At 48.1% G+C, this 25,904-nt stretch overlaps 1 protein-coding gene across 2 annotated transcripts in view; it reads left to right on the top strand.

Moving 5' to 3' along the window:
• Positions 1-6,254: 6,254 nt before the first annotated feature.
• The window catches only part of LOC133407384 (TBC1 domain family member 9B), a 30,046-nt gene continuing 10,396 nt past the window's right edge, over positions 6,255-25,904 (top strand). The window contains exons 1-11 of one of the 2 annotated variants that reach the window (XM_061685205.1): positions 6,255-6,518; positions 8,832-8,942; positions 9,019-9,137; positions 10,447-10,678; positions 11,329-11,587; positions 14,025-14,232; positions 16,370-16,558; positions 21,040-21,156; positions 23,671-23,821; positions 24,099-24,313; positions 24,379-24,496. In XM_061685205.1, the coding sequence (XP_061541189.1) occupies positions 6,401-6,518; positions 8,832-8,942; positions 9,019-9,137; positions 10,447-10,678; positions 11,329-11,587; positions 14,025-14,232; positions 16,370-16,558; positions 21,040-21,156; positions 23,671-23,821; positions 24,099-24,313; positions 24,379-24,496 (1,837 nt within the window). In that variant the 5' untranslated portion in view covers positions 6,255-6,400. Of the gene's footprint in view, positions 6,519-8,831; positions 8,943-9,018; positions 9,200-10,446; positions 10,679-11,328; positions 11,588-14,024; positions 14,233-16,369; positions 16,559-21,039; positions 21,157-23,670; positions 23,822-24,098; positions 24,314-24,378; positions 24,497-25,904 lie in introns of those variants that run through there. The other variant, XM_061685206.1, reaches the window with a different exon arrangement.

Below are 25,904 nucleotides of genomic sequence, written 5' to 3' on the forward strand. Positions count from 1 at the left end.
CATCACTTTTTTTTTTTTTTTTTTTTACATTAAAAATAAATTATGTGAACAATTTTTTTTTATGACCGCTGCATGGAGGAATGTATTAATTTCTGTGACAAAACCTAAATCATCAAAGCTCCCAATTTTATTTGAGCCTTTTTTTTTTTTTTGGACAAAGATGTTCAAATATGAGCTACTGCGGCCCGGAAGTGCAAAACAATATTTCAAATTATGAAAGACATTTTAGAAAACAAATCAACAAAAGAAATGTAGGTTTCAGAAACCAAATGAGCAAAGGCGGAAAGGGAACGTTCCAGATGGCGGATTGACAGCAAGAGACCGGAAGTGATCACGTGACCGGCGACATTTTGAGTTGCTATTAAAGCGGGTTCAGGTGATCAACAGGTGGTTTTGTGGTCAACGCGTGAGCCGCTTTTGTACATCGTGTGGTCGCCAAGGGGTCTTCACGGCACCCGACCGAAAGAATTGAGGCCAAATGTCAACAGACCGCTGCTCAACCAAGTAACTCGGTCACCGACCGGAACGATTTGAAGCTGCGTCGCTTAGCGGCTGCTAACTTTCTGAACAATTGGCACGGAACTCTGGTCGCTTCAGCGGAAAAACGTTTCTCGTCATGTCATCAATTCGTGCGGCACAGAAGCCCGAAGTCTAAACAGAGACCGAAAGGAAGATTTCGGCTTGAAGAAAAATCACATCGAGGTGCGTGATAAGAAGCACTAGACTGATTCGACGATCGGACGATTGGCTCCGGTGAGCTCAGGAGTGGATGAGCAGCACAGTCCCATTTATTGCACCCAATGAAGTTTTTTCTTCAGAGCACTTAAATTCATTTGGAAGTTCATGAAGTTTTTAGATATTTGTTTTGATTGTACTGTATAGCGGTCTAGGCACCATAACAGCGTGACATTCGGAGAGAGTCGTGTACTGAGACGTTTGGCTCACGATGTTGTGCTGATGGTGGTATCTGATCAGGTCTGGTAAAAAAATCAGGTACCACCACATGGACCTGATTTGAAGCGTTACATTGTGAGATGGCGGAGTGCAACTAATACAGAAGAACTCGGAGCTCATAGTGCAAATGAAGGAACTGCCCGAAGAGCTCCGAGACGGAATTGTAGCGAGGTCACAAAAGAATTTCTAAGAGCCGAGCGGCCTCCGTAATCCTTCAACGGAAGACTCTTCCTAGAGCACAGTTCATGCACGCTTCTGAAAAAAATCAAATTAGCATTCATAACATTGTTTTGATCAATAACTAATGATATTCTTGTGTGAAGACTGATCATGTCAACGATTTCGCACATTCATGAGAAAACCGATGACTATCAATATGCAACACTTGATATGAATCTGAAAGTGTTGACATTGAAATGATCACTTTCACAACATTCCTAGAAAATCTCAATGTCCCATCACCGGTGATCTATTTTTAGAGGAGGTCCGCGCGGGCTCGTCATGGGCTCCTCGGGGGCCAGCACTTCCGTGACCCCCTTCTGGAGTTCATTCACGACATTCGTTCACGGGGACAAAAGAGACGTCGTGCAATGAACGCTACACGTCGTGTACAATCTTTATGACGAGACATCATATTATTATTTCTTATTTCTTCCTCAATTTGTGCTCAGCATTGTTCCGATATGACTGAGAACGTTTCCCCACAACGGCCATTTTGTGCCCGTGCGGCCTCGCAAGACACACGTGCACAAAAATGGCGGCGTGCCACAGGGCGTCATTTGATCCGGGATCGCCATTGGTGGGTTGCATGAAATGGAGCGACATCCCGCTCAATTCTGCTGTATGCTAAGTCACGCTAAGCTAAGCGTCACCGTTAGATACAAGCGAGTGCTCGTTTTGGCCTGCAGCAGTCCCGAAGAGCTCCACCGTGAATAAAAACATCCATTGGGAAAAAATAGATTGGAACTCCCTGTTTTTTCATGAAAAATAAATGATGTGAACAAAATGTTTGCGTTGCGTTTTGCTGTTACAAAACAGTGCGTGATATCAATCAAAATCCCATGAGGCAGTGGAAACTATAAAGTCCAATCACTTTACAGTAAAGTGAGTGTAGAAGCATTTCGGTGTCATGAACAAGATGCGCGTATAGACACATGCAAGAAAATACGATTATATGAGAAAGAATGATCATAAAAATCTATTGTGTGGAAATAAAGCGGCACTGCTGTATGTGCGCATCCGGTATGATGCACGGTCGTCGGAGAGACGGTCGCCAATTGCCGCCTTCGCACAGTCAAGCTCATCAACTGCAAATACTGCTCAATACTTGCACTGATTGGCAGCTGGCGGATGACTTCGACGTAGCAAGTGGAAATTCGGACGGCTCTCCTCCCACTTTTATCAATTTGTTTTACTTTTGCCACTCAGTAAAAAAAAATCATAATCAAAACAATACCTCTTGCGGCGCGTCCGAGACTTAACACGAGGCAATTTCGGCAATCGAGAGAAAGAACGTGGCGTCCGTAAATCGTGCCGCGTGGATTTAACCAATGCGGGGTCATGTGGCGACTTCAACGAGCGTTCCAAGCAGACTTTGTTTTCGACGGCTTTGCGAAGCGCACGCGAGCAAAGAAGTCGGTCGGTCTGAAGGAACAGAATTCGACGAGTCTGACGAACCGCAGTCCGCGTTCACGTGCTGTGCTCGACTTTAGTCCGCGTTTAGTCTAAAGCGCATTCGTATTGCATAGACGCAGATCGGGACAGCCTCTTGAGAGTGTTATGCCTGGGTCAGGATTTTAGCCCCGATATCGGCCCAATTAGCTAACGCGGGTGATTTCCCAGATCGGGAACGACAAAACTTCTTGTAGTGTGACAGAATCCACGACCCTACGATAGCCCTGCAACGCCAAAATGAAAACTCTGGCACGTCTTTCTTGTAGTGTGACATATCAACGACAACTCTCCAACAGCGCACCTTGACGTCGACCAATAGGATTGCGTGTTGTGAACGGCGCTTGGCTTTGCCTCGCTTGCTCGCCGTTGTCAACATTTATTCATGCGCACGAACCAAGGTTTACCGAAGCTATAGAGCATGATTCGACAGAAGGCCGGCATGTTTACATCCAAATGTTGGTGCTAGCGCTACCTTGCCAGGCTACATAACAATACGTTACCCGCTCGTGAGCCGTATCCTCGTAAAAATACGTGAACATACTTCAAGCTCTTCTTGAACGGACAGCCCGCTCCCGAGCACTGGTGACGACACCACGCTTTTCCTATTTTTGTCCTTTTTTTCCACAACACAATACATTGGCGCCATCCATGGTGGTTGTTGTTGCCACGGTAATGAGCGTATCCGGTCGCGTTGACCCGTAACACGTTTTCAGGTCCCGCCCTTCCGACAGTGTTTGATTTAACAAGATAACACCCGGTGATCGTAAAAGATGGGATACGGAATGCAGGTCGTGTAGTGTTGCCAGCGTGTGACCGTCGTCACATACGTCCAGATTTGATGGCAGCGGTCTGACGTCGTGCCATCGTGAAAGACCAAATTTGTCTTGTAGTCCGCATCCAGGCATTAGCTGAGAGGCGGGCAAAGATTGAGAGAATGCACTCGGTCGGAACCGGAAACGTTTGCTTCAATGGTCCCTCCGTTACGTCACGACAGGAGCATTCAGTCTTCAGTTTGAACACATGAGCATCGTAAACCCAAATCACTGGGCAATTCCAACTTGCTCGATTCCTTTGAAAATATAATGTCCGTTTTGGTCATTTGGCATTCAAGCTAAACGATAACAAAGCTGAAGGTTCACAGAGTAGCCTCAGTTAGCGTTAGTTGTAGTTCGTTGTCGTGAGTGCAAACTCCATTGGCAAATCGGAAAAATGGTAGGTATCACAAAAATAACTTCAAGGACAAGCTTAACAAGAGCTGTAATGGCAGCATGAATTCAACATCTTGATAGCTTGCTTGGTTTTTGGACGCAGATATTGAGATGATATATAGTTCTATTTCTTTCAAGAAGACAGAGAAAAAAGGTTTCGTCTGAGCAAATTTACATTTGAGTACATTGAACTTGTACTCAGGCACGGGTAGAACATGCGAACTCCGCACAGGCGGGGCTGGGATTTGAACCGTGGTCCCCGGAACTGTGAGGCAGATGTACCAACCGGTCGCCCACTGTGCCGGCAGCACCAGAGACCAAACCTTGAAAACAATTTGGTTTTTTTTTCAAATCCAAGCTGCTTATCTCCAATTTCTAATAACTTGGAAATTGCGCTACGGTTTTCAAGTTGAACTTGTTCAAAACTGTTTGGGCAAATTTCAGCCCTCCGACCTTTGACCTGAACAGTTTTGTCTTTGGTGGAAAACATCAAAGTCCCCAAAAAATAAAAAAAGGCTGGACTCCAATTCATTGGCGTAAGCCCCCTGAATTCATTTGGAACAGCGCCGCCTGTGTCGATATGTGCTGCGTGCGCTTTCTACCCCTCGTTGGCAGTAAAGCCTAAGGCCCGGATGACGCGTTAGGAAAAACAAACCGGAAAGACGACTTCGTCACGTCGGTGTGATATGTCCTTTCCTATATTCGAAAGGAAGCACATTTTTCTCTCTTTCTGACCGTATGATGCATTCCACAAAGGTTAAGGAAAGGTGCTATCGAGGTTCAAATACTGTCGCTGGTTCGAAGATGTGACTTTTCGGAGAGTCCCGATGTCACGTGATAAAAAAACCAAGGCGCCGATTGGCCGAAGACGAGATCTGTGGATCCCCGATCGATTGCTATTCCTAAAGTACCCCGATGTCTCTCGCGGCATTTGAATTTCTCGAACTGAATCTGAAATGATCAAACTGAATGTGAAATTATATCATTAGAATTGTTATTGCGGATAAAACCTTCTTACATTTGCTTTCAAGTTATTGGACTTCAGTTCCAAACTATCCATCCATCCATTTTCTTCACCGCTTCTCCTCACGCGGGTCGCGGGCGTGCCGGAGCCCATCCCATCTGTCATCGGGCAGGAGGCGGGGCACGCCCTGAACCGGTTGCCGGCCAATCGCAGGGCACAAACAAACAAACAAACAAGTTCCTGGGAATTACAATCTCTCAGGACCTGAAGTGGGCGAACGACATCAACTCCGTCCTCAAAAAGGCCCAGCGGAGGATGTACCTCCTGCGGCTTCTGAGAAAGCACGGCCTGCCGCCGGAGCCGCCGAGACGGTTCTACACGGCGGTCATCGAATCGGTCCTGTGTTCTTCCATCGCAGTCTGGTTCGGCGCCGCTACGAAAAAGGACAAACTCCGACTGCGACGGACAACCAAAACTGCCGAAAGGATTGTCGGTACCCCCCTACCCGCCATTGAGGACTCGCACGCCGCCAGAACTAAGACAAGGGCGTGCCAAATCCTCTCGGACCGTCCGCACCCCGGTCACCGGCTCTTCCGGCTCCTTCCCTCAGGTAGGCGCTACAGATCGACGCAAACTAGAACTAGTAGACATTCCGACAGCTTCTTCCCTCTTGCGATCACCTTCCTAAACACCTAACCTATAATTCCATGACGACAAGCTGGCAATTTTTTGACTTGAGTTGGTTGTCACATTTGTGTGGGGCCAATGATGTATGACTCGTGCACTCACTGTAGTTGTCTCGCCACGCTGCACTATTTGCATATTACTGGCCACTCGTGCCAGAGTAGCATCTGCTCCATTTGCACACGCATCGAGGAGTATCTGTAACATTTGCACAACCGACATTGTCCCAGATGATCGCACTACTCGTCACTTGAAACCGCATACACTCCTTGAAGTCTCAGCGCCCTTTGCACAACGGTCATTGCACCGGACTATTGCAATATTAGTCGTTCGAACTGCTCTAAGTGCTCGAGGACTCTGCATCTTTTTGCACAATTGTTTTTTGTCAATGTCTTTATGTCTCCAAAGTGTTCTGTAAATTGACCGTCTGTCGTACTAGAGCGGCTCCAACGACCGGAGACAAATTCCTTGTGTGTTTTGGACATACTTGGCAAATAAAGATGATTCTGATTCTGATTCTGAACAAACAACCATTCCAATTCACGCATGTTTTTGGGATGTGGGAGGAAACCGGAGTGCCCGGTGAAAAGCCACGCAGGCACGGGGAGAACATGCAAACTCCACACAGGCGGGGGCGGGATTGAACCCGGGTCCTCAGAACTGTGAGGCAGACCCTCTAACCGGTCGGCCTACTACATCCTACATACATTTCGCTTGGTATAAAGGCCGATGACGTAGCCGTAGAGGGCGTGTCCTGTCCGCGCGTCAGACCCGGAAGTGATGTGATGTCAGCAGACTGGGTGAAAAAACACACGCGCAAGCAAAACAGCATCGTCGCCGCCGTCGCGGGCCTTCCTCAGCTCTTCCTGACGTGCGGAACTTGCGAGTCGAACCGACAGAACCGTTGAGGAGGAGCATGTGGATCCACCCGGAGGAGGTTCTGCTGGCCGGCCCGCTCTGGCTGTCCGAGCGGGCCAACCCGTTCTTCATCCTGCAACGGCGGCGGGGACACGGCCGCGGAGGGGGGCTCTCCGGTCCGTCTTCTTCTTCTTCTTCTTCTTCTTCTTTTTTCGATTACAAAAGCCAAAGTAAAACAAGTCGTGCGTCCACTTCCGTTCATCGAGTGTAGTCAACGTGGACTTTGTAAGCGACTGCTTGCTTGCTTGCTTGTTTGTTTGTTTGTTGAGTAAACGAGTCAAGCAAAGAAAATGACGCGCGTGATAGTCGTCTTGCTACCAAAAGCAAAATACGGAGCGGTTCTTCTGCTGGTACCGAAGAACTTCATATGGCGTTGCTACAAGCAGGGAAATCTTTTGGTACCATCGTAAGAATGTCTCACACGTTCTTATCTTGGTATCAAGAGGTTCTTATTTTGGTGGCAAGAACTTACACTATTATGCTGCTACTAAAAACTTACTAAGTTGGCACCAAGAGGTTCTTCTGCTGGTACCAACATAAGAAGTTCTTGTTGGTCTTGTTGCAAGAAGTTCTTACACGGGTAGCCTTATTATCTTGGGACCGAGCTTCAGAAGAACCTCTCAATATCTATCATCCATCCATCCATTTTCTGAGCCGCTTCTCCTCCTGACGGGTCGCGGACGTGCCGGTGCCTATCCCAGCTGTCATCGGGCAGGAGGCGGGGTACACCCTGAACCGGTTGCCGGCCAATCGCAGGGCACATAGACACAAACAACCATTCGCACTCACAGTCGTGCCTACGGGCAATTTAGAGTCTCCAATTAATGCATGTTTTTGGGATGTGGGAGGAAACCGGAGTGCCCGGAGAAAAGCCACGCAGGCACGGGGAGAACACGCAAACTCCACACAGTCGGGGCCGGGGATTGAACCCGGGTCCTCAGAACTGTGAGGCTGACGCTCTAACCAGTCGTCCACCGTGCCGCCCGGTATCAATCAATCAAAGCAATTTTATTTGTATTTGCTCACTTTTCAGAGACAAAAAATGGGTGGAACGGTCGACAACTGGTTGGCACCTCTGCCTCACAGTTCTGAGGTTGCGGGTTCAAATCCGGCCTCTCCTGTGTGGCGTTTGCATGTTCTCCCCGTGCCCGCGTGGCTTTTCCCCTTGTTCTCCGGTTTCCTCCCACATCCCAAAAACATGCGTACGAGTTGGATTGAAGACTAAATCTTCCATAGATGTGAATGTGTGTTTGTTTGTATGTGCCCTGTGATTGGCTGGCGCCCGGTTCAGGGTGTTCCCGCCTCTCGCCCAAAGTCAGCTGGGGTAGGCTCCAGCACGCCCGCGACCCGTCGGGAGGAGAAGCGCCTTATGGAAAATGGATGGATGGGTAGATAAAACCTGCAACCCAAAGAACCCATGTTGGTACTCACAAATTCTCATTTTGTTCCCGAGAGTTTCTTACATTGGTGACAAGAACTTACACGATTAAGTTGGTACTAAAAACTTTGTCAGTACCCAGAGGTTCTTATTTTGGTCGCAAGAGCTTCTTCTGCTGGTAGGTACCAACATAATAAGTTCTTGTTGGTCATGTCGGAAGAACCAAAAACCGCTTATGTTGGTACCAGCAGAAGAACCTCTTTCTACCCACATTAGAAGCTCTTAAACAAAAGTTTTTTTTATGTTGCTACTAACAACTTCCTATCTTTTTACCAAGAGGTTCTTATGTCTGTGGCAAGAACTTTTATGTTTGTACTATCCATCCATCCATTTTCTGAGCCGCTTCTCCTCACGCGGGTCGCGGGCGTGCCGGAGCCCATCCCGGCTGTCATCGGGCAGGAGGCGGGGTACGCCCTCAACCGGTTGCCGGCCAATCGCAGGGCACATACAAACAGACAACCATTCGCACTCACTAATTTCAATCAGAGCATGAACGTCTAATAAAATGAAAATAACTACATAAAGTATGAATGTGAAAATTCAGATATTGCTGAACATCCATCCATCCGTTTTCTGAGCCGCTTCTCCTCACGAGGGTCGCGGGCGTGCCGGAGCCTATCCCACCTATCATCGGGCAGGACCTGAACCGGTCGCCAGCCAATCGCAGGGCACAAACAACCATTCGCACTCACATCACACCTACGGGCTATTTAGAGTCTCCAATGAATGCATGTTTTTGGGATGTGGGAGGAAACCGGAGTGCCCGCAGAAAACCCACGCAGGCACGGGGGAGAACACGCAAACTCCACACAGGCGGGGCCGGGGATGGAACCCGGGTCCTCAGAACTGTGAGGCTGACGCTCTAACCAGTCGTCCACCGTGCCGCCATGTTTGTACTAAAAAAAATGTCTTTTGGTACCAAGAACCTTTTTTGCTGGCACCAACATCAGCAGCTTTTGTTGTGTGGGTACCAAGCGGTTGTTGCGTGCAGGTCTGCTGGTGGGGACTCTGGACGTGGTTCTGGACTCCAGCGCCAGGGTGGCCCCCTACCGGATCCTCCTCCAGACGGCCGACTCGCAGATCTTCTGGAACGTGGCCTGCGGTGAGTCCCGCCCGTCCGAGCGGACCGGACCGGACCGGACCGGAACCGGCGTTTGACCCTCGGTCGCGTCTTGCAGGTTCCTCGCGTAAGGAGATCACGGAGCACTGGGATTGGCTGGAGGCCAACCTATTGCAGACCGTCTCCGTCTTCGACAACGACCACGACGTCGCCACCTTCGTCAGGGGCAAGATTTCTGTACGGCGCTTTGCATTTGTCACACTTTTCACGAGGGCTGGGCGATGAATCCGAATTGAATGGTGATTTTAATTCTGGCTTCTGAAGGTCATAAAAACGTTCGAATGGAAGACAAGTGATTCATGTGCCGCGGCGTGGCTTGTGTTTGCAAGTTCCTGCGTTGTAAAAGTACCCTTAACACACCCTCGGTTGCACGCAGCAAGCGTGTGACACGTGTTCTTCTGCCCTCCCTGAGATGCTGAAAGATGTTCATTGACACCCCTCTTGAAGTGTGTGTAAAAGTGTAAAACAAAAAGAATTTTCCATTTAAATACAAGGCACATGGTTTGAGAAATCGTCATTCAAGGCTTCTTTATTCCATGCTGACGTCACTGCGGCAACCCCGCGCGCAGTTTGCCTTTATACCCGAGCGCAACCCACGTGCGCTACTTTGAAGACGTGCTGCAGTTCTCCTCCAAGTCGGGGGTGTCGCTACGGCCGGTATGGCGAGGACACCGCAGGGTGGAGTGTCCGCGGCATTTTATGGACAATTCCGGGAGTCGTTTCCGCCTTCGCCGGGACTCCGACACCTCTGAATCTACCGCCGCGGAAATTTCACCGACTTCACCGACATGCGCATCTTTGTAATTTTTAGTGCTCGCGTCGTAAAGATGCGCATAATTGCGCACCTCCTCACACAGCTTCTCCTCAATCTGTTCCATGTTTTGTATTTTAAAGGGGAAACAAGGGGAAAGCTGAGTACGTCATCACTGCATGCGACTAAGATGGACCAATCACAAGGGATGACCTCGGCGGCATTCTGCGCGCGGCGACACTTAGTGCCGCGTGCGCGTCAAGTGTCGCGTAGCTTTTTTTCCCTGACTGTGACATGAAATCAGACTCAACTGTTCCTGTTCTCGGTCAATTAGATTACCAAAATGATTTCTATTTGCGAAATGGAGGATAAGGAGAGAATTTTTAAACAACAAATATATATCGAGACAACACAGTCGTTCGTGACTGAAAACAGTGGTTTCTTTTTAGGCATAGCGATATTTATTTTTTTAATTTAGATCATTTTCATATATTTTACTTGTTACTCATTTATTTTCTAGCTGTTCTTTTCAGTTATATTTAAAGATGAGTTTTTGGGTAGTTGAATAAATACAAAGTTTTTAAATCAATGAATAATCGTGTTTGGTGATGGTGATTTCAATCTCAATCAAAATAATTGTGATAAATAATTATTTCCGTAATTGCCCAGCCCTACTTTTCAGGTTTGGGGTGCCTTGAGATTGGCCGCCAACTTCCAGTTTGTCACCTTCCGCAGGGCATGATTGCGGAGGAGAACCGGGCGAGGAAGGGTGAGGAGCACGAGGAGGACTGCGAAAAGTTCCAGGAAGCCGAGCTGAAGATGCGGAAACTGTTCGGGATGCCCGAAGAGGAAAAGCTGGTCAACTATTACTCGTGCAGCTGCTGGAAAGGTCGCGTGCCGCGTCAGGGTTGGCTCTACTTGTCCGTCAATCACCTCTGCTTCTACTCCTTCCTGCTGGGGAAGGAAGGTATGACAGCCAATCACACGGCACCTGCACTTGCAACAGGAAGTGTACGACAGCCAATCGCACGACTCCCGCGTTCATACCAGGAAGTGTACGACAGCCAATCGCACGACACCCGCGCTCGCACCAGGAAGTGTGTGTCTCAGGGACAGCTGGCACTTTTGTCAAGTTGTTCCACTTGTGAGCAGAATTTTACATCCCTGATATGAAAAGACACATTTCTAACAGACTAAACCTTTCCTGTTTTAGGTCAAATACGATTACCAGAATAATTTCGACCGTATTTGCTAAATGCCAGCTTAAAGACAGGAGGATTCTTGTATTCTTCTTCTTTTATTTTTTATTTTTTCCCATTCATTCATTTTTTTTAAAGTCATAATTTTTTGTTTAGGTAACATAGCGGAAAACGTACAATATCGCGATACAAAATGGTCCACATCGTTAGTGATTTTTTTCCATATCGCGCAGCAGTTACCAAGTAGTTCTTTTGTTGGTACTAAGAGTTTGTAATGATGCTACTCTGCTTTGGGTTCTTCTTTTGGTACGAAGAACTTCCTCTGCTCGTACTCGGAGCTTCTTCTGTTGGTGTCAGGAAGTCCTGTGTTGTGTGTGATCCTGAAAGTCCTCAAGATTTCCCATGTGTTTCTGCTCAGTGACTCTGGTGGTGCAGTGGACGGAAGTGACCCAGCTGGAGAAGAACGCCACCCTGCTGTTTCCGGAGAGCGTTCGCGTGACAACTCGGACGGGCGAGCACTTCTTCTCCATGTTCCTCAACATCAACGACACCTTCAAGTTGATGGAGCAGCTAGCCAACATGGCCATGCGCCAGCTGCTGGACAACCAGGCCTTCGCCGCTGACCGCTCGCTGCCCAAACCCCGCAAGACCCTCAAGAAAGTCTCCGTCCTCAAGAGGTCCGGGAAGTCTCGCTTTCTTGCCGCTACGTTTGATGAGCGCTGGATTTGTGTCGCTTCACTTTTACTTTCTGTCCCTCGGACCGCATTCAACGTTCGCGGTTTGGCGTTGGCCGATTCACCCGTTCACACATTTGTTTCGGGAACCTCGTCTCCGTTAGTTGCAGAAACCCCCGCTTATTTTCTCCTCATCTCCCGCTCATGCAATTTTTTTTGGAGGGGGCGAGCGATTAAGTTGGATCTTTATTTATTTATTTATTTGTGGCAATTCTAATTGGCTTCAATTATTCACCGATTTCCGCTATTTTCAGTCGGGCCTGGTCGCTATCCCCCGCGAATGGCGGGCGTCCACTGTATACTCACTAGTATACCGGTATGACTTTAAACCAACACATGAATTTATCGGCGCACACCAGTACATCCGGGTATTCACCCATGTCGCAGTATTTCTTTCTACCGTTACAGTACAGAAGTATCACTTTATACTAACTGTATCCCAGTATCACTTTATGCCAATATCTGAGTATCCATAATTTCGTATGAACTAGTGATGCGCCGAAATGAAAATTCTTGACCGAAACCGAAAACGAGGACCCCGCGGCCGGAATCCGAAACAGCGGAAGAAACGACGACGCCAATTATTTGTCAAATTGCATGCGTGGCCGCAGAGCTGCCGACCGATAGAAATTGCACTTGCGGAACAATTTGTCTGAATTTCCATTATTGAAAAGAAATTGTCAACAAGATTACCGCAAGACAGTTATTGCGGTATATTATGTAATAGGATCGAAATAATTCTACATACCGTTCAATTGCAGAACATAATCATTACTCTATAATCATAATTGTTCCTAAATTCTGGCTTCAATATTTTTTTTGCATCAACCTTGTCATGGCGGACGCATTTGCAGCCATATGTCTTGTTGCGTTCTATTTTTTAGGCTTTACACGATCAGGATTTTTGGGACCGATCAGCAAGTTTAAAAAAACGATAACGGATCACCGATCCGATCACAACATGGAGCGATGTGTCCATTTACATGACTTGTTCATTGATTGTATATATAGATTGTATATATTGTATACTTGCTGCAATGAAATTATGTTATTGCAATGAAATTACTTTAACAAATACTGTTAATGACATTCTTACGCTAACGGCGGCTATGCGGACGGGCGTTGCTCAAAGTTTGCGTCCGTTTGGCTTTTCCTTTCCTTGAACACGGCACGGCACGCTCCTCCTTGTGTACGCAATTCAGGTGCCTGATCCAATTTGCTGTGTTGAAGCATTTAGATGACGTTCCCCACGACATGCTTACGAAGACTGCAAATAATGTACGTGTTCTCTGCCGTGTTTTTTCCACTGACAACATTGCAAACAAACCGTCAAGATAGTTGCAGTACTACGCCACAAGACGTGACGAGGCTAAAACGAAACTAGCTTTTGGATTCATACAGCGACGCGGAGTAAATGTCTTTTGCGGAGCCGATCGATGACATCGTTGATCAGATCGTCTAATTATGACACGTAGGCCGATCGGCGTGTAATGATAATTATCGGCCGATCGGAAGTCTACTATTTTTCCATTTCCTTTTTCCACTATGGTTGCTGAAACCATTCGAATTTCCCCATTGGGGGACAAACAAAGCCTATAAATATTTTCTTGATGTACTTTTGCTCAAGTGACCTAGCGAACTAGTGCGACGTACTAATTCATTTCCGGTGCCTGTCCCTGTGTGGCTGTCTAGCATTGTCGGGTATTACAGTATTTTCTCTCGAGACAAATATTCAATTGCTTGCTGTTTTGCTCTTAAAGGTTACCCAATCTCCGCTTTTAGCTGTCGCTGGGATGGCGCAAAATGGCGCGCGACAAGCATTCCCCATAGTACCCGAACAGCGGAAAGCAGCGAGGTTGAGCGACTGTTCAATTTTTTCAAAGTTTGATTGTATTTTTTTCTTCCATTCTAACAATCTTCATGTCCGGTGGAATCTAGTGTACATGACCGCGCGCTGGCCACGGTTTCGCTTGCGTCATAACAACATCCTGTTTCGGCCGCTTCTTTATATAAATATATACACAAGTATCGAGCTATCACTTATCAAAATCCCGGTAGCACTGACTTTTGTGTACAACGAACATATACATTAGGGCAAGTTTAAAAAAAAAATATATATATATATATATATATATACACATACAAGCGCACACACACAGTATTACATATAATAATTTGATACTTTCTTTCAGCTTTTGGTCTCGGTTTCCTCATTTTGTGTTTTGGCCAAGAATTTTCCATTCGGTCCATCCCTAACGCCAGCTCGACTTTATACGAACACCCCAATATCCCTATCAGTATACCTGCATGTCTTGATACTTTACTCCCAGTCCACCAAAACTGCGTGTGCGTGTGCGTGTGCGTGTTGCGGTGCGGGCAGGGATCTGGACGCGCGGGCCAAGAACGAGCGTTACCGGAGCACCTTCCGCCTGACGCAGGACGAGCGTCTGGACGGGCACACGGACTGCACGCTGTGGACGCCGTTCGCCAAGATGCACGTGGCGGGCCAGCTCTTCATCTCCAACAACTACATCTGCTTCCGGAGCCGAGAAGACGACCTCTGCCAGCTCATCATCCCGCTCAGAGAGGTCAGACGCGCGTCTTTGCGCAAACTTTGATCCCGTGACATTCCCCTTGAACAGGAATCGCTTGCGGATGATTTGATTTTGAACAAATAAAAACAGTGACATGTCCAAATACCAATTACTGCTTTCCTATTTGCCATTTAAAAACTCAATGAAACAGGTCTTACCTTGATTTACGAATGTCTCGACTTTTTTCCAGTCACGATCCGTCGCTGGGCCAATATTTTTTTGCTTTGCGTTGTGAGCCAAAATTTGAGTTACTGTATAAAGCGGAACCTCGATTTAACGGACTAATGGGGGGAGGTCGTCCGTTACAGCCGTTTGTCCGCTTTATTGAAGCACTTTTTTTCCATGGCCTAAATACAACCATACAGTCCAACATTGCTTTAAATAAATATAAAAAAGCTTGAAAATGGTTAAAAAAATGTTAGTTTATCCAAACGTTACATCTGGCACGGGCTCACGACGCCAATCCGTTGCTTCTGATGTCCGTTAAATGGAGGTTCCGCTGTCACCTTATCGTGGTGGAGGGCTTTGTGTGTCCCAATGATCCCGGGACCTAAGCTTGCCTAAGGCTTTACGCCGCTGCCAGGGTCACCCATGGCAAACAGGTCCTAGGTGCGGGACCAGACAAGGTACGGCTCAAAGACCCCTTATGATGATGAAAAATATCGGGTCTCGTTTTCCCTCCCCCGGACGCGGATCAACGGGGGCCCCTCCGGAGGTGGGGCTCGAAGGCGAGCGCCTGGCGGCAGGCCCTGCGCACGTGGGGCCCGGGCCGAAAGGGTAACGCGGGTCCCCCTTCCCGTGGGCTCGCCACCTGTGGGTTAGGGCCATAGGGATCGGGTGCAATGTGAGCTGTAGGGTCCTCGAGGGTGCATGGGAGTTCGCTCAACCACTCTACATGTGTTTTGGGTACCGAATTTAGGTATGGGCTACCCAACCCACTGATACGGGCTGTTCGGTCCTTGTACGACCGGTGTCGCCGATTCTGTTCGTGACTTTTATGAACAGAATCTCGAGGCGCAGCTGAGGCGGAGAGGGGGTCCGGTTTGGTGGCCTCAGTATTTTATCTCTGCTTTTTGCAGACAATGTGGTTCTGTTGGCTTCATCAAGCTCTGATCTCCAACTCTCACCGGAGCGGTTCGCAGTCGAGTGTGAAGCGGCCGGGATCAAAATCGGCACCTCCGAATCTGAGACCGTGGTCCTCAGTCGGAAAAGGGTGGCGTGCCCTCCCGGGGTCGGGAATGAGATCCTGCCCCAAATGAGAGGAGTTCAAGTATCTCGGGGTCTTGTTCACGAGTGAGGGAAGAACGGAACGGGAGATCGACAGGCGGATCGGTGCGGCGTCTGCAGCGATGCGGACTTCGTATCGGTCCGTTGTGGTAAAGAAGGAGCTGAGCCGAAAGGCGAAGCTCTCGATTTACCGGTCGATCTACGTTCCTCCCCTCACCTTTGGTCACGAGCTGCGGGTCGTGATCCAAAGAACGAGATCCCGGATACGAGCGGCCGAAATGAGTTTCCTCCGCAGGGTGTCCGGGCTCTCCCTTAGAGATAGGGCGAGAAGCCCGGTCATCCCGGTGAGGTGTTCCGGGCACGTCCCACCGGGAGGAGATCCCTGGCGCAACGCCTCGGGATCCCCCCGGAAGAGCTGGATGAAGTGGCTGGGGAGAGGGAAGTCTGGGCGTCCCTGCTAAAGCTACTGCCCCCGCGACCCGACCTCGGATAAGCGGAAGAAAATGGATGGATGGAGGGAGGTTCCGCTGTACGCTGCCATACGAGTGAAGTGAAAGGTCGTGTGGGCCAGAGTCGCAGTTTATTGAACGGGACGAGCGGTCAAACGCACAAATCCAAAATGAGAAGACTTTCAAGGAGCTTGGCGCAGACGCGTGGTAACCGGCCGGCCCGACTGCCGCTTCTTGATGTTGCTCGCTAGGCCGCGCCCCTTAAAGGCAACGTCAAGATGAATACTACAGTGCATACAGTAACTCCACTTTTGGAAACCAGTTTGTTTCTTTACATTCTCACAAGTAAGAAAAAACGGCGGTAGTTTATGGGGGCCGGAATGCATGAATTACATTTCAATGAGGGAAATTGCCGGGATACGCAGAATGCTGATAAATGACGCTCGGCCTGCCAGGTGTCCGTCGTGGAGAAGGCGGACAGCAGCGGCGTTCTGCCGTGTCCCGTGTCCATCAGCACCAAGAACAAAATGAACTTCCTGTTTGCCAACCTCAAAGATCGAGAGTTCCTGGTGCAGCGCATCTCTGACTTCCTGCAGCGGACGCCTGACAGCGCGTGGGGGGACGGCGCTCCTCTGGCGGCCCTGGTAAGCCTTCCATAAGATCTGGGAGAGCCAAATTAGATATGTGAACATTTCCCTTCATACCGCTACAACTCTTTTACAAGTGTGGTGGATTTCCGGGTGTATGTGTATTATTATTAATCAGTTTATTTGAAAGGGGACAATGCGATTTCTTAAAACAGATGAAGTCCACATGGTTAAAAATGCCCGAATTAGCCAGAAGGCGAGTTTTCATCTGTAGTCCTCTGGCCATGATGTCAAAAAGCAGTCAAATACATCTACAAGACAATATCATACAGGATACATAATCAAAGACTTACTATACTATTCTTCTTCTTCTTCTTCTTTTCCTTCGGGCTCGTCCCGTTAGGGGTCGCCACAGCGCGTCATCCTTTTCCACGTCAGCCTATCTCCTGCATCCTCCTCTCCAACACCAACTGCCATCATGTCTTCCCTCACGACATCCATCAACTTTCTCTTTGGTCTTCCTCGAGCTCTCTTGCCTGGCAGCTCCATCCTCATCATCCTGCTACCAATATACTCACTATTTCTCCTCTGGACGTGTCCAAACCATTGAAGTCTGCGCTCTCTAACTTTGTCTCCAAAACATCGAACCTCGGCCGTCCCTCTGATGAGCTCATTTCTAATTTGATCCAACCTGGTCACTCCAAGAGCGAACCTCAACATCTTCATTTCCGCCACCTCCAGCTCTGCTTCCTGTCGTCTCTTCAGTGCCACTGTCTCTCATCCGTCCATCATGGCCGGCCTCACCACTGTTTTCCAAACTTTGCCCTTCATCCTAGCAGAGACTCTTTTGTCACATAACACACCTGACACCTTCCTCCACCCGTTCCAACCTGCTTGGACCCGTTTCTTCACTTCCTGACCACACTCACCATTGCTCTGGACGGTTGACCCCAAGTATTTCAAGTCCTCCACCCTCGCTATCGCTTCTCCCTGTAGCCTCATTCTTCCCCCACCAGCCCTCTCATTCATGCTCATATGTTCTGTTTTACTTCGGCTAATCTTCATTCCTCTCCTTTCCAGTGCACGCCTCCATCTTTCTAACTGTTCCGCCAGCTGCTCCCTGCTTTCACTGCAGATCACAATGTCATCTGCAAACATCACGGTCCACGGGGATTCCGGTCTAACCTCATCTGTCAGCCTATCCATCACCACTGCAAAAAGGAAGGGGCTCAGGGCCGATCCCTGATGCAGTCCCACGTCCACCTTAAATTCTTCTGTCACACCTACAGCGCACCTCACCGCTGTTCTGCTGCCCTCGTACATGTCCTGTTAAGAGAGAATAAAACCACAAATCATTTGATCATAACAAAAAAAAAAAACAGTTGACATTTCGTTTTGCACGGAAATTTGCGAGGTTTAATTTGATATTTTTACACAATTTGTCAATATGAGCTTTAAAGGAAAGCTGTGAATCTATTGTTAACGCAAGATATTTGTATTGGCTGACAATTTGCATTTTTTTCTCCATTAACAAGTATGTCGGGGTCAGGTGATACTCTTTGTTTTAGTGAACTACATGCCTACAGTCTTAGAAACGTTTAGCTGGAGACGGCACTCCTGCAACCAAGATGTGACACAGGACATTGTATTAGTGAGTTTAGCAGCAACAATATCTTTGGAGCGACCATGAACAAAGAAAACCGTGTCGTCTGCATACATTACGCACTCTGCTTCAGAACAAACAGTGGGCAAATCGTTGATATAAAGACGAAATAAAAGGGGGTCTCATATTGATCCCTGAGGGACTCCAGAGGTTAGCCTAAGAGACTCTGATCTGCAGTTGTTAACTGATACAGATTGTGTTCGATCCCGCAGATATGATTCCATCCGGCTCACAGCTTTGCGAGAGAAGTTCAATTTTGAGAGCTCGCTAAGAAGAGCAGCGTGATTTACTGTATCGAAATCCGAGAACACCGCCCCTACAACTGAGAAGATTGTATTTTGTCAATGAAGAGGCGTGTAGCCATTTCAGTGGAATGCTTGGATCTGAAACCCAACTGCATGGCGTGGAGAGAGGGGGAGCTGCTGTTTAAGTCACGGACAATCTGCTCTGACACCCGTTTTTCTGCAATTTTGGAAATGGCCGGAAGAATGCTTCTAGGTCGGTAGTTATTCAGAGAAGTCGAGTCACCGGATGTAACTCCTTTCTTTCGGAGGAACGGTGCTCCCGTCGAGCAGGAACAAAGGAATACTTGCCGACAGGGGCTTTTGGGCTATTTCGGGTTATTGAGAGGCACATGTGTCATAACAGCTGTTTTCAGAGTCAGAATAACAAAAAGCCTGCCGGAAATTCTCCGTCACAAGCTTCTCAAGTCTCAGATCTGTAGGCGCACTTTCAAAGAGCAACCCGAGGCTTGATTGGTTCGCTGGGTGGGTTCAAATGGCGGGGCGCCTCCTCTTACCTATAGTTGGTGTCGCTTCTGTCCACAAGGTGGCTGTCTTGTCCATAAATTAAATTAATCGTATCCCTGCGGTACTATTAGAATTCCCCCGTAGTTTCTCGGCAGGACACGCCCTGCTCCAATATTACTGGCTCCAGGGCATGCGCCACTGCACTAAGATTGGCTGCTGTATCCATGTAGAACACGTCCGCCCAACTGCTTCCAGACGGGAAAAGAACTACGCTAACGTTTCCCGCTAAACCCTGTCCCACCCGAATCCTAACCTCAAGCCGGAACCCTAGCCCTAAACCTAACCTTAACAAATGTCTTTGTTTTTATTTCGTTCAAATGTGATACACGTTCGGGAAGGTCATCTCGTTACATCTGCGTAGCCTGTCGTCCCCGCGACGCAGGAGCCAATCATGTCGGAGCGGGGCGTGTCCTGCCTGGAAACCACGTGGGAATCCTAATCACGCATCCCTGCGGGTTCACGTGGTGCCAAGAAGTCTCGGGTTAAGCCTCCCGCACTCTACCCAATGGTAATTGTTATCTTTGATATTACGGTGGCAATCCCATTTGATGGCTCACCTCCTTTCCTTACCAGAGGAAGTATTGTCCCATAAACGGCGAGTAGACCTGCTGGGCAAGCTAAGTGTCCCGGGAATTTCAAGTTGAGAGGACAACGAGAAGATAGTTGCAGCGACAACTCTATTACATGCACTATAGGGTATTGCGACAATGTCGAAATCAGATGCTTTTTAAAATACGTGAACCACACAAGCCGTAACCGGCATTTTGACGTGATTTTATACAGCGGCTGTGCAGCAGTTCAATCGATAAATATAACTCCGAATGTGTCGTCTGCGTTTTGAATCTGGCGCATTCCCATCTTCGGTTATTTCCGTCCTGCGCAATGTTGGTGTAATCCACTGTAATATTTTTAGGTGACCAGCGGAGGGACCTGGTTGGACATGCTAATGAGATTCGCACCAATGTTACGGTAAATGAGAAGCCATCAAACGACACGCACGGAGCAGCCCTGTGGGTTGTATACTTATTTTTGTAGGGTAACAATTCATGAAGACACGGCAAACTATTACAGGCCTGCCTTTACTGTATCGCTCTCCGTAATGTGAAGAATGAACGCATGTCGCAACAGATTACACTTGGGGGGAGCCGCAACAAGAGTGTTTTGCTCAAATATTGAAATACTAACGCACATGCTAAAGCGTAGGTGTCATATAACAGATTGATTACAAACAAATGAATAGGGTTATGACTGTGCTAATAACTGGGCATGAAAAGAAATGATTTGAACTTCATGTCTGGCATTGGGCATTGAGTTGATTGCAACTGGACTGTTAGTTTTGTCTTAAAAGATGACGAAGATTCAATCCCTAAGAATAAAATAACCTGGATGAATGAAAATATTCACAGGTATACAACCGTGCATTTCAATCCAGGTAGACTTCATACAATTGACATACAACATCCATACTTTTGTGCTCTACTGAGCATAGTTTTTCCACGTTCCGTGTATCTTATCCCGTGTTTTTTGTATCATGGCAATATATATCGCAGGTTTAAAGAAAATTGCAATGTCATTTTTTTCCAATGTTGGTTATCGCTAGTGCACGTCGTTGTTTGGTTTGCTGCCGCGTACCGTGCTGTTTCGCGATGGTTTATTGCGTGGCCGCTGGTTGTGCTAATGTCGCGGGTGGCGGCAAGCACTTCTTTAGCTTCCCAAGCGACAAAGCCGTCCGGGAAGGTCATTCGGCAGGCGGGGAAGCCGGACATCTGCGGCTGCCGAGCGAGTACTCCTAAATTTGGAACCGGCGCGTGTTCGGAAACATTTAGCGGGAAACCAACGACACGGGCGTCGTTGAGCCAGGCTGAGCCCAGGAAGATAGTCGTGTCTTACTCGCTCCTTCTCTGATGGAATAAAACGGGAATCGTCGGGCCAACCGCAAACGTGCTCGGCAGCCGCTTCCCGCGTGCCGGCCGACGTACGGAGAGGAATCCGGCGTTGTCAACATTCGATCGGGATGTCACCAGAAGCTCTCGGTCAATGTTGTCACTGTGTCCCGCCGCCGGCAGGCATCCTCCTCTGCCGTGCCCGGGGAGCGCCATTACCACCCCGACGTGCCGACGGCCACACGAGGTCTTCTGCAGCTTTACCGCAAGGACGCTCCGGAGGACCTGGGACCCAAAGCTGTGAGTCTGACGACTGACCAACAATGAAATCTCGTCTCGCTTTAGTTCCCTTTCGGGATGGGCCGTTGGTCCGTTCGGGTTTATTGCCGTCGTTTCTCCAGCATAATGCATACCTCCGAAACCCGAACCCCCGAATCAGGAAAACCATCCATTTGCTGTGCTCAAAACATGAAGTATCGTCCGCCTTTTTTCAAAGAAATATTCCGCTCTTGAGTTCATGCGCCGACATAATTTGTATTTGTATTTGTATTTATTTAGTTATTTTTATGCTGCGTCGGCACAGTCCGTGCTTAATGTGAAAAAGCTTTGTCGCTTAGTGTCACAAAACTGCAAACAATCGTCAGCAACTTTTATTTGCACGTCTCTAATTATGCCCACTTGCTCATCTGAAAATATCCCAAATACCCAATATTTGATATTTTATATCAATGCGCACGCGCCAGGATGACACGATTCTCGGGTGAGTGGTGAAAATTGAGCGTACAGAAGCTCGGTCTAAAGCTACTGCCCCCGCGACCTCGGATAAGCGGTAGAAAATGGATGGGTGGATGGATGGGCTTAAGAAAAAACTTTTCACCTCCCACGTGCACGTTGTCTTTCTTACTGTTTCATAATGTGTTTAATACTGTGACGCACCCTCGTGTTTAGTTTTGACATTGCAGCTTTATGGAGGTTTTGCCCTCCCTCGTGCACGATGTCACGTCTAGTGTTTTTTCGTTCGTGAACGTTTCGTTCAGAAGAACGAATCTTTGTAGTGAACGAACTGAACTGAATCACTTTATGAAATGATAAGTTCTTTTAGCTTGCCCGCCGCCGTGAGGCGAGCGAGTCGGCCGGGAGCGGAAACGGAACCGCTGGAGCTTTCTGTCGCTCGCTTCTGCGTCTTCGGCGAATGACCAATGAGCAGCCACCGTGCAGGCGGGGGCGGGACTTCATTAAACGTACTGCCACGTGATTTGCGATTCGCCGGCGTTGTCACTCACTTCGGCGAATGACCGATGAACAGCCAGCGTCAGGCGGCGCCGTGCAGGAGAGGGAGGGACTTAAGTGAAGTGAGTGATTTGTTCAGTGTACTGAAGAGTGATTCGTTCAGGGGAGGGACTTAGGTGAACTGGCGTACTGCTGTACTGAAGAACTGAAAAGTGATTCGTCCGTTGAACTTCTTCGTTTATGATGTACTTGTACGATGGGTGATTCGTTTGCGCAAGGAACGACGTACTACGCAGGGAACGTACTCAAGAGTGGTTTTAACCGCAAGTCCTGACGTCCTCGCGGGGATCGCTTTCACTAGCAGCCATTTCTTCAAGCTGTCAGCTAATGTTGAGTCAGTCAAGCACATGAAAACAAGCACACGTTTAAAATGAATGTAAGTCAATAATAAATGTATATACGTACACATACATATCATTCCCTCTGTGTCTCTAATGTGATTATTAAAGCTTTTTATTTCATAATAATAATAATAATACATTCAACTTATATAGCGCTTTTCAAGACACTCAAAGACGCTTTCCACTAATCGGATGACAATAACAGTAAGGTGGCCGGTGTCAGCGACGCTGTCCACTGCGGTGGAATGCAAAAGTCACGCCGGCCGACGAGAGCCGAGCTGGACGTCAGGGGACGCGGAACGATGTTCGCTAGCTGAGCTCGCTGCGCGCATGTTCACGAGTCGCAACCGAAGCCGGGAGAGAGAAGTAGGAAGGTTGGCGATCATTTAGCTGAGTTTTTAAAAAAAAATTATTTTGTTATTCTCCCGGTCTTTCCTACTTGACAATACATGACAACAACAACGCACAGTCCTTCGGTGAACGTGTTGAGTGAACGTGAACCTCAGAGATGGATCATTAACCGAATTGCGTGATTTTGTGAAAAAGAACTGAACGATTCGGTGAACGAATCTTTTTAAAGAGCTCATTCGAATGATGCAGTGCACTCAAAAGAACGGCCGTGACCATCGCTTGTCACGTGAGCCGCTAATAGTGAAAACGACAGAGGTCATATTTCTGGATGCCACTTTCACTCCTGGTGCAACAGAATAAAAGCATAGTTAGGACACAACAACAATATGGAAAGGGGGGGGATAAACACACACAAGGTCTATTAACATTCGCATTATTACAACTATTTCGGGCAATATGGCAGTAACTGATATAAAACGGCATTTTAAAAACGATGCTGGGACATCCTCTGATGGTAAGCCGCCATGTTTTGACCCGAGGTATGTGCTTCAGAAGCGCAAATATTTTGCTCAACCGCTATTTTGTACAACTGCGTGAGAAAAGCCAGCTTCGTAGTTTGACGGCTCATTTCAACTGTGTTTTGACGAAAAGGACAATTGAATTCAAATTCTTAATTCTAGCTTCAAAAACGGTGTCAAAGAAATAAAGTTGTTGAGAAGGTGTGGAAATGTGCTTTTTGGAGAAGTGAACCAAATGTGGAGATTGGATTTGCCTTGGTTTTGTTGCGCTGTTTGGTGGAAGGTGGCGGACGTTGGCCTGTGGTTTGTTTCAGATGAAGGAGAAGATGAAGGAGGAGGCGTGGAACATCCACTTCTCGGAGTTTGGCCGAGGAGTCTGCATGTACAGGACTTCCAGAACCAGAGAACTGGTCCTCGGCGGCATTCCCGAGAGCCTCAGAGGAGAACTCTGGCTGCTCTTCTCAGGTAGCTCGTCCTCTTCTTCTCCTCTTCCTCCTTTACCACCACTTCTTCCTCTTCCAGCAGTTCTTCCACTTTTTATTCCTCTTCTTCTACGACTTTCCTTCTCATACCTTTCCTAGCCTCTGTTCCCTCTATTCGTTGTACTTCTTCCTTTTCTTCTCCTCCTCCCTCCACTTCTACTCTTCTCCTCCTCCTTCATCTATGTCCCGTTTCTCCTTTGGCTCATCTCGTTCCCACCCGTCGTCTTCCGCCTCGCGGGGTCCGTCGCGCGCGTCCGTAGGAGCGCAGAACCAGATGTCGATGCACTCGGGTTACTACGGCGACCTGGTGGATCAGGCCGCGGGTCTGAGCTCTTTGGCGACGGAGGAGATCGAGCGGGACCTCCACCGCTCCATGCCCGAGCACCGAGCCTTCCAGAACGAGACGGGCATCGCCGCCCTGCGCCGCGTCCTCACCGCCTACGCCCACAGGAACCCGGGCATCGGATACTGCCAGGTGGGTTCCCCCCCGCCTCCGCCTGCGCCGGCGTCGTGACTGAGCACGCTCGGCGCCCCCTTCAGGCCATGAACATCGTGACGTCGGTGCTGCTGCTGTACTGCACTGAGGAGGAGGCCTTCTGGCTGCTGGTGGCGCTGTGCGAACGCATGCTGCCGGACTACTACAACACCAGGGTCGTGGGTACGCCGCAAAACACCGCAGCGCTTTCGCAGACCGCTTGCCGTGTATACCGACCAACGTACCAATATCGCAGGTGTCGTTTCATAGGCTTTCTTTCTATTCTCCCAATACAGAAGTATGATTTACCAAAACAACAGTATCACTTTACTCCCAATATGTCAGTGTCACCTCATACCAATTGAACAACCCGAGTCATATGGGGGCCCACGGCAAATATAGTCACTTAGGGAATTGAATTTATTCAGGGGGGAAAAATATTCAAAGTTTCCTGGCCCTGTGTGGAAAAAGTAATTCCCCCTCTCGTTAAATCAGGAATTCATTGTGGCTAATCACAACTTTTGGTGAATTTTCACTGATCACACCCAGGCCTGATTACCTCCAGACCTGTTCAATCAAGAAATCACTTACTGTAAACAGAATGCGTCTCGACAAAATTAAGTTGGACAAGAGATCTAAAAAAAAAAAAAAAAAAAGCAAACAAAATGACCACGATCCAAAGAAATTCCAGAACAGTCGAGAAATGTAGTAAAGGACAATCTGTCTGGAAAGGGTTAAAAAAGCCATTTCGAAAGCGTTCGGATTCCAGCGAACCACGGGGGGAGAGCCATTATCCTCACATGGAGAAAACATGGAAGAGTGCTGAACCTTCCCAGGTGTGGCTGGCCTACAGAATTACCCCGAGAGAACAGCAATGAGTAATCCAGGAGGCCACAAAGGAACTCAAGAAAACCTCTAAAGAACTGCAGGCCTCGCTTGCCTCAGTTAAGGTCAGTGTTCATGACACAACAATAAGGAAGAGACTGGGCAAAAATGGTTCCAAGACCAAAACCGCTGCTGACCAAAAAGAACATAAAGGCTCGGCTTGCTTTTGCACAAAAAACAACTTGAATGATTCCCAAGTCTTTTGGGAGAGGGTTATATGGACTGCGAGGTGGAAGTTGAGCTTTTTGGAAAGTGTGTGTCTCGTTACATCTGGCGTAAATGTAGCACAGCATTTCAGAGAAAGAACATGCACGCCACCAGTCAAACGTGGTGGTAGTGGGATGGTCCTGGCCTGCTTTGCTCCTTCAGGACCTGGACAACTTGCTGTGCTTAATGTAACCATAAATTCTGCTCTTTAACCTAAAATCCTGAAGGAGAAGGTTCAACCATCAGTTTGTGACCTCAAGCTGAAGCGCACTTGGGTTCTACAGCAGGATAACAATCCAAAACACACCAGAAAGTCAACTTCTGAATGGCTTAAAAAACAAAATGGTTTTGGAGTGGCCTAGTGAAAGTCCAGACTCGAATCCGATTGAAATGCAGTGCCATGACCTTCAAAAGGCCGTTCATGCTCGAAAACACTCCATTTTGGCTGAATTCAAACAATTCTGGGCCCAACTATCTCCACAGAGATGTGAAAGACTCA

This window comes from Phycodurus eques, chromosome 9, assembly GCF_024500275.1.
Source record: "Phycodurus eques isolate BA_2022a chromosome 9, UOR_Pequ_1.1, whole genome shotgun sequence".
NCBI classification, from domain to species: domain Eukaryota; kingdom Metazoa; phylum Chordata; class Actinopteri; order Syngnathiformes; family Syngnathidae; genus Phycodurus; species Phycodurus eques.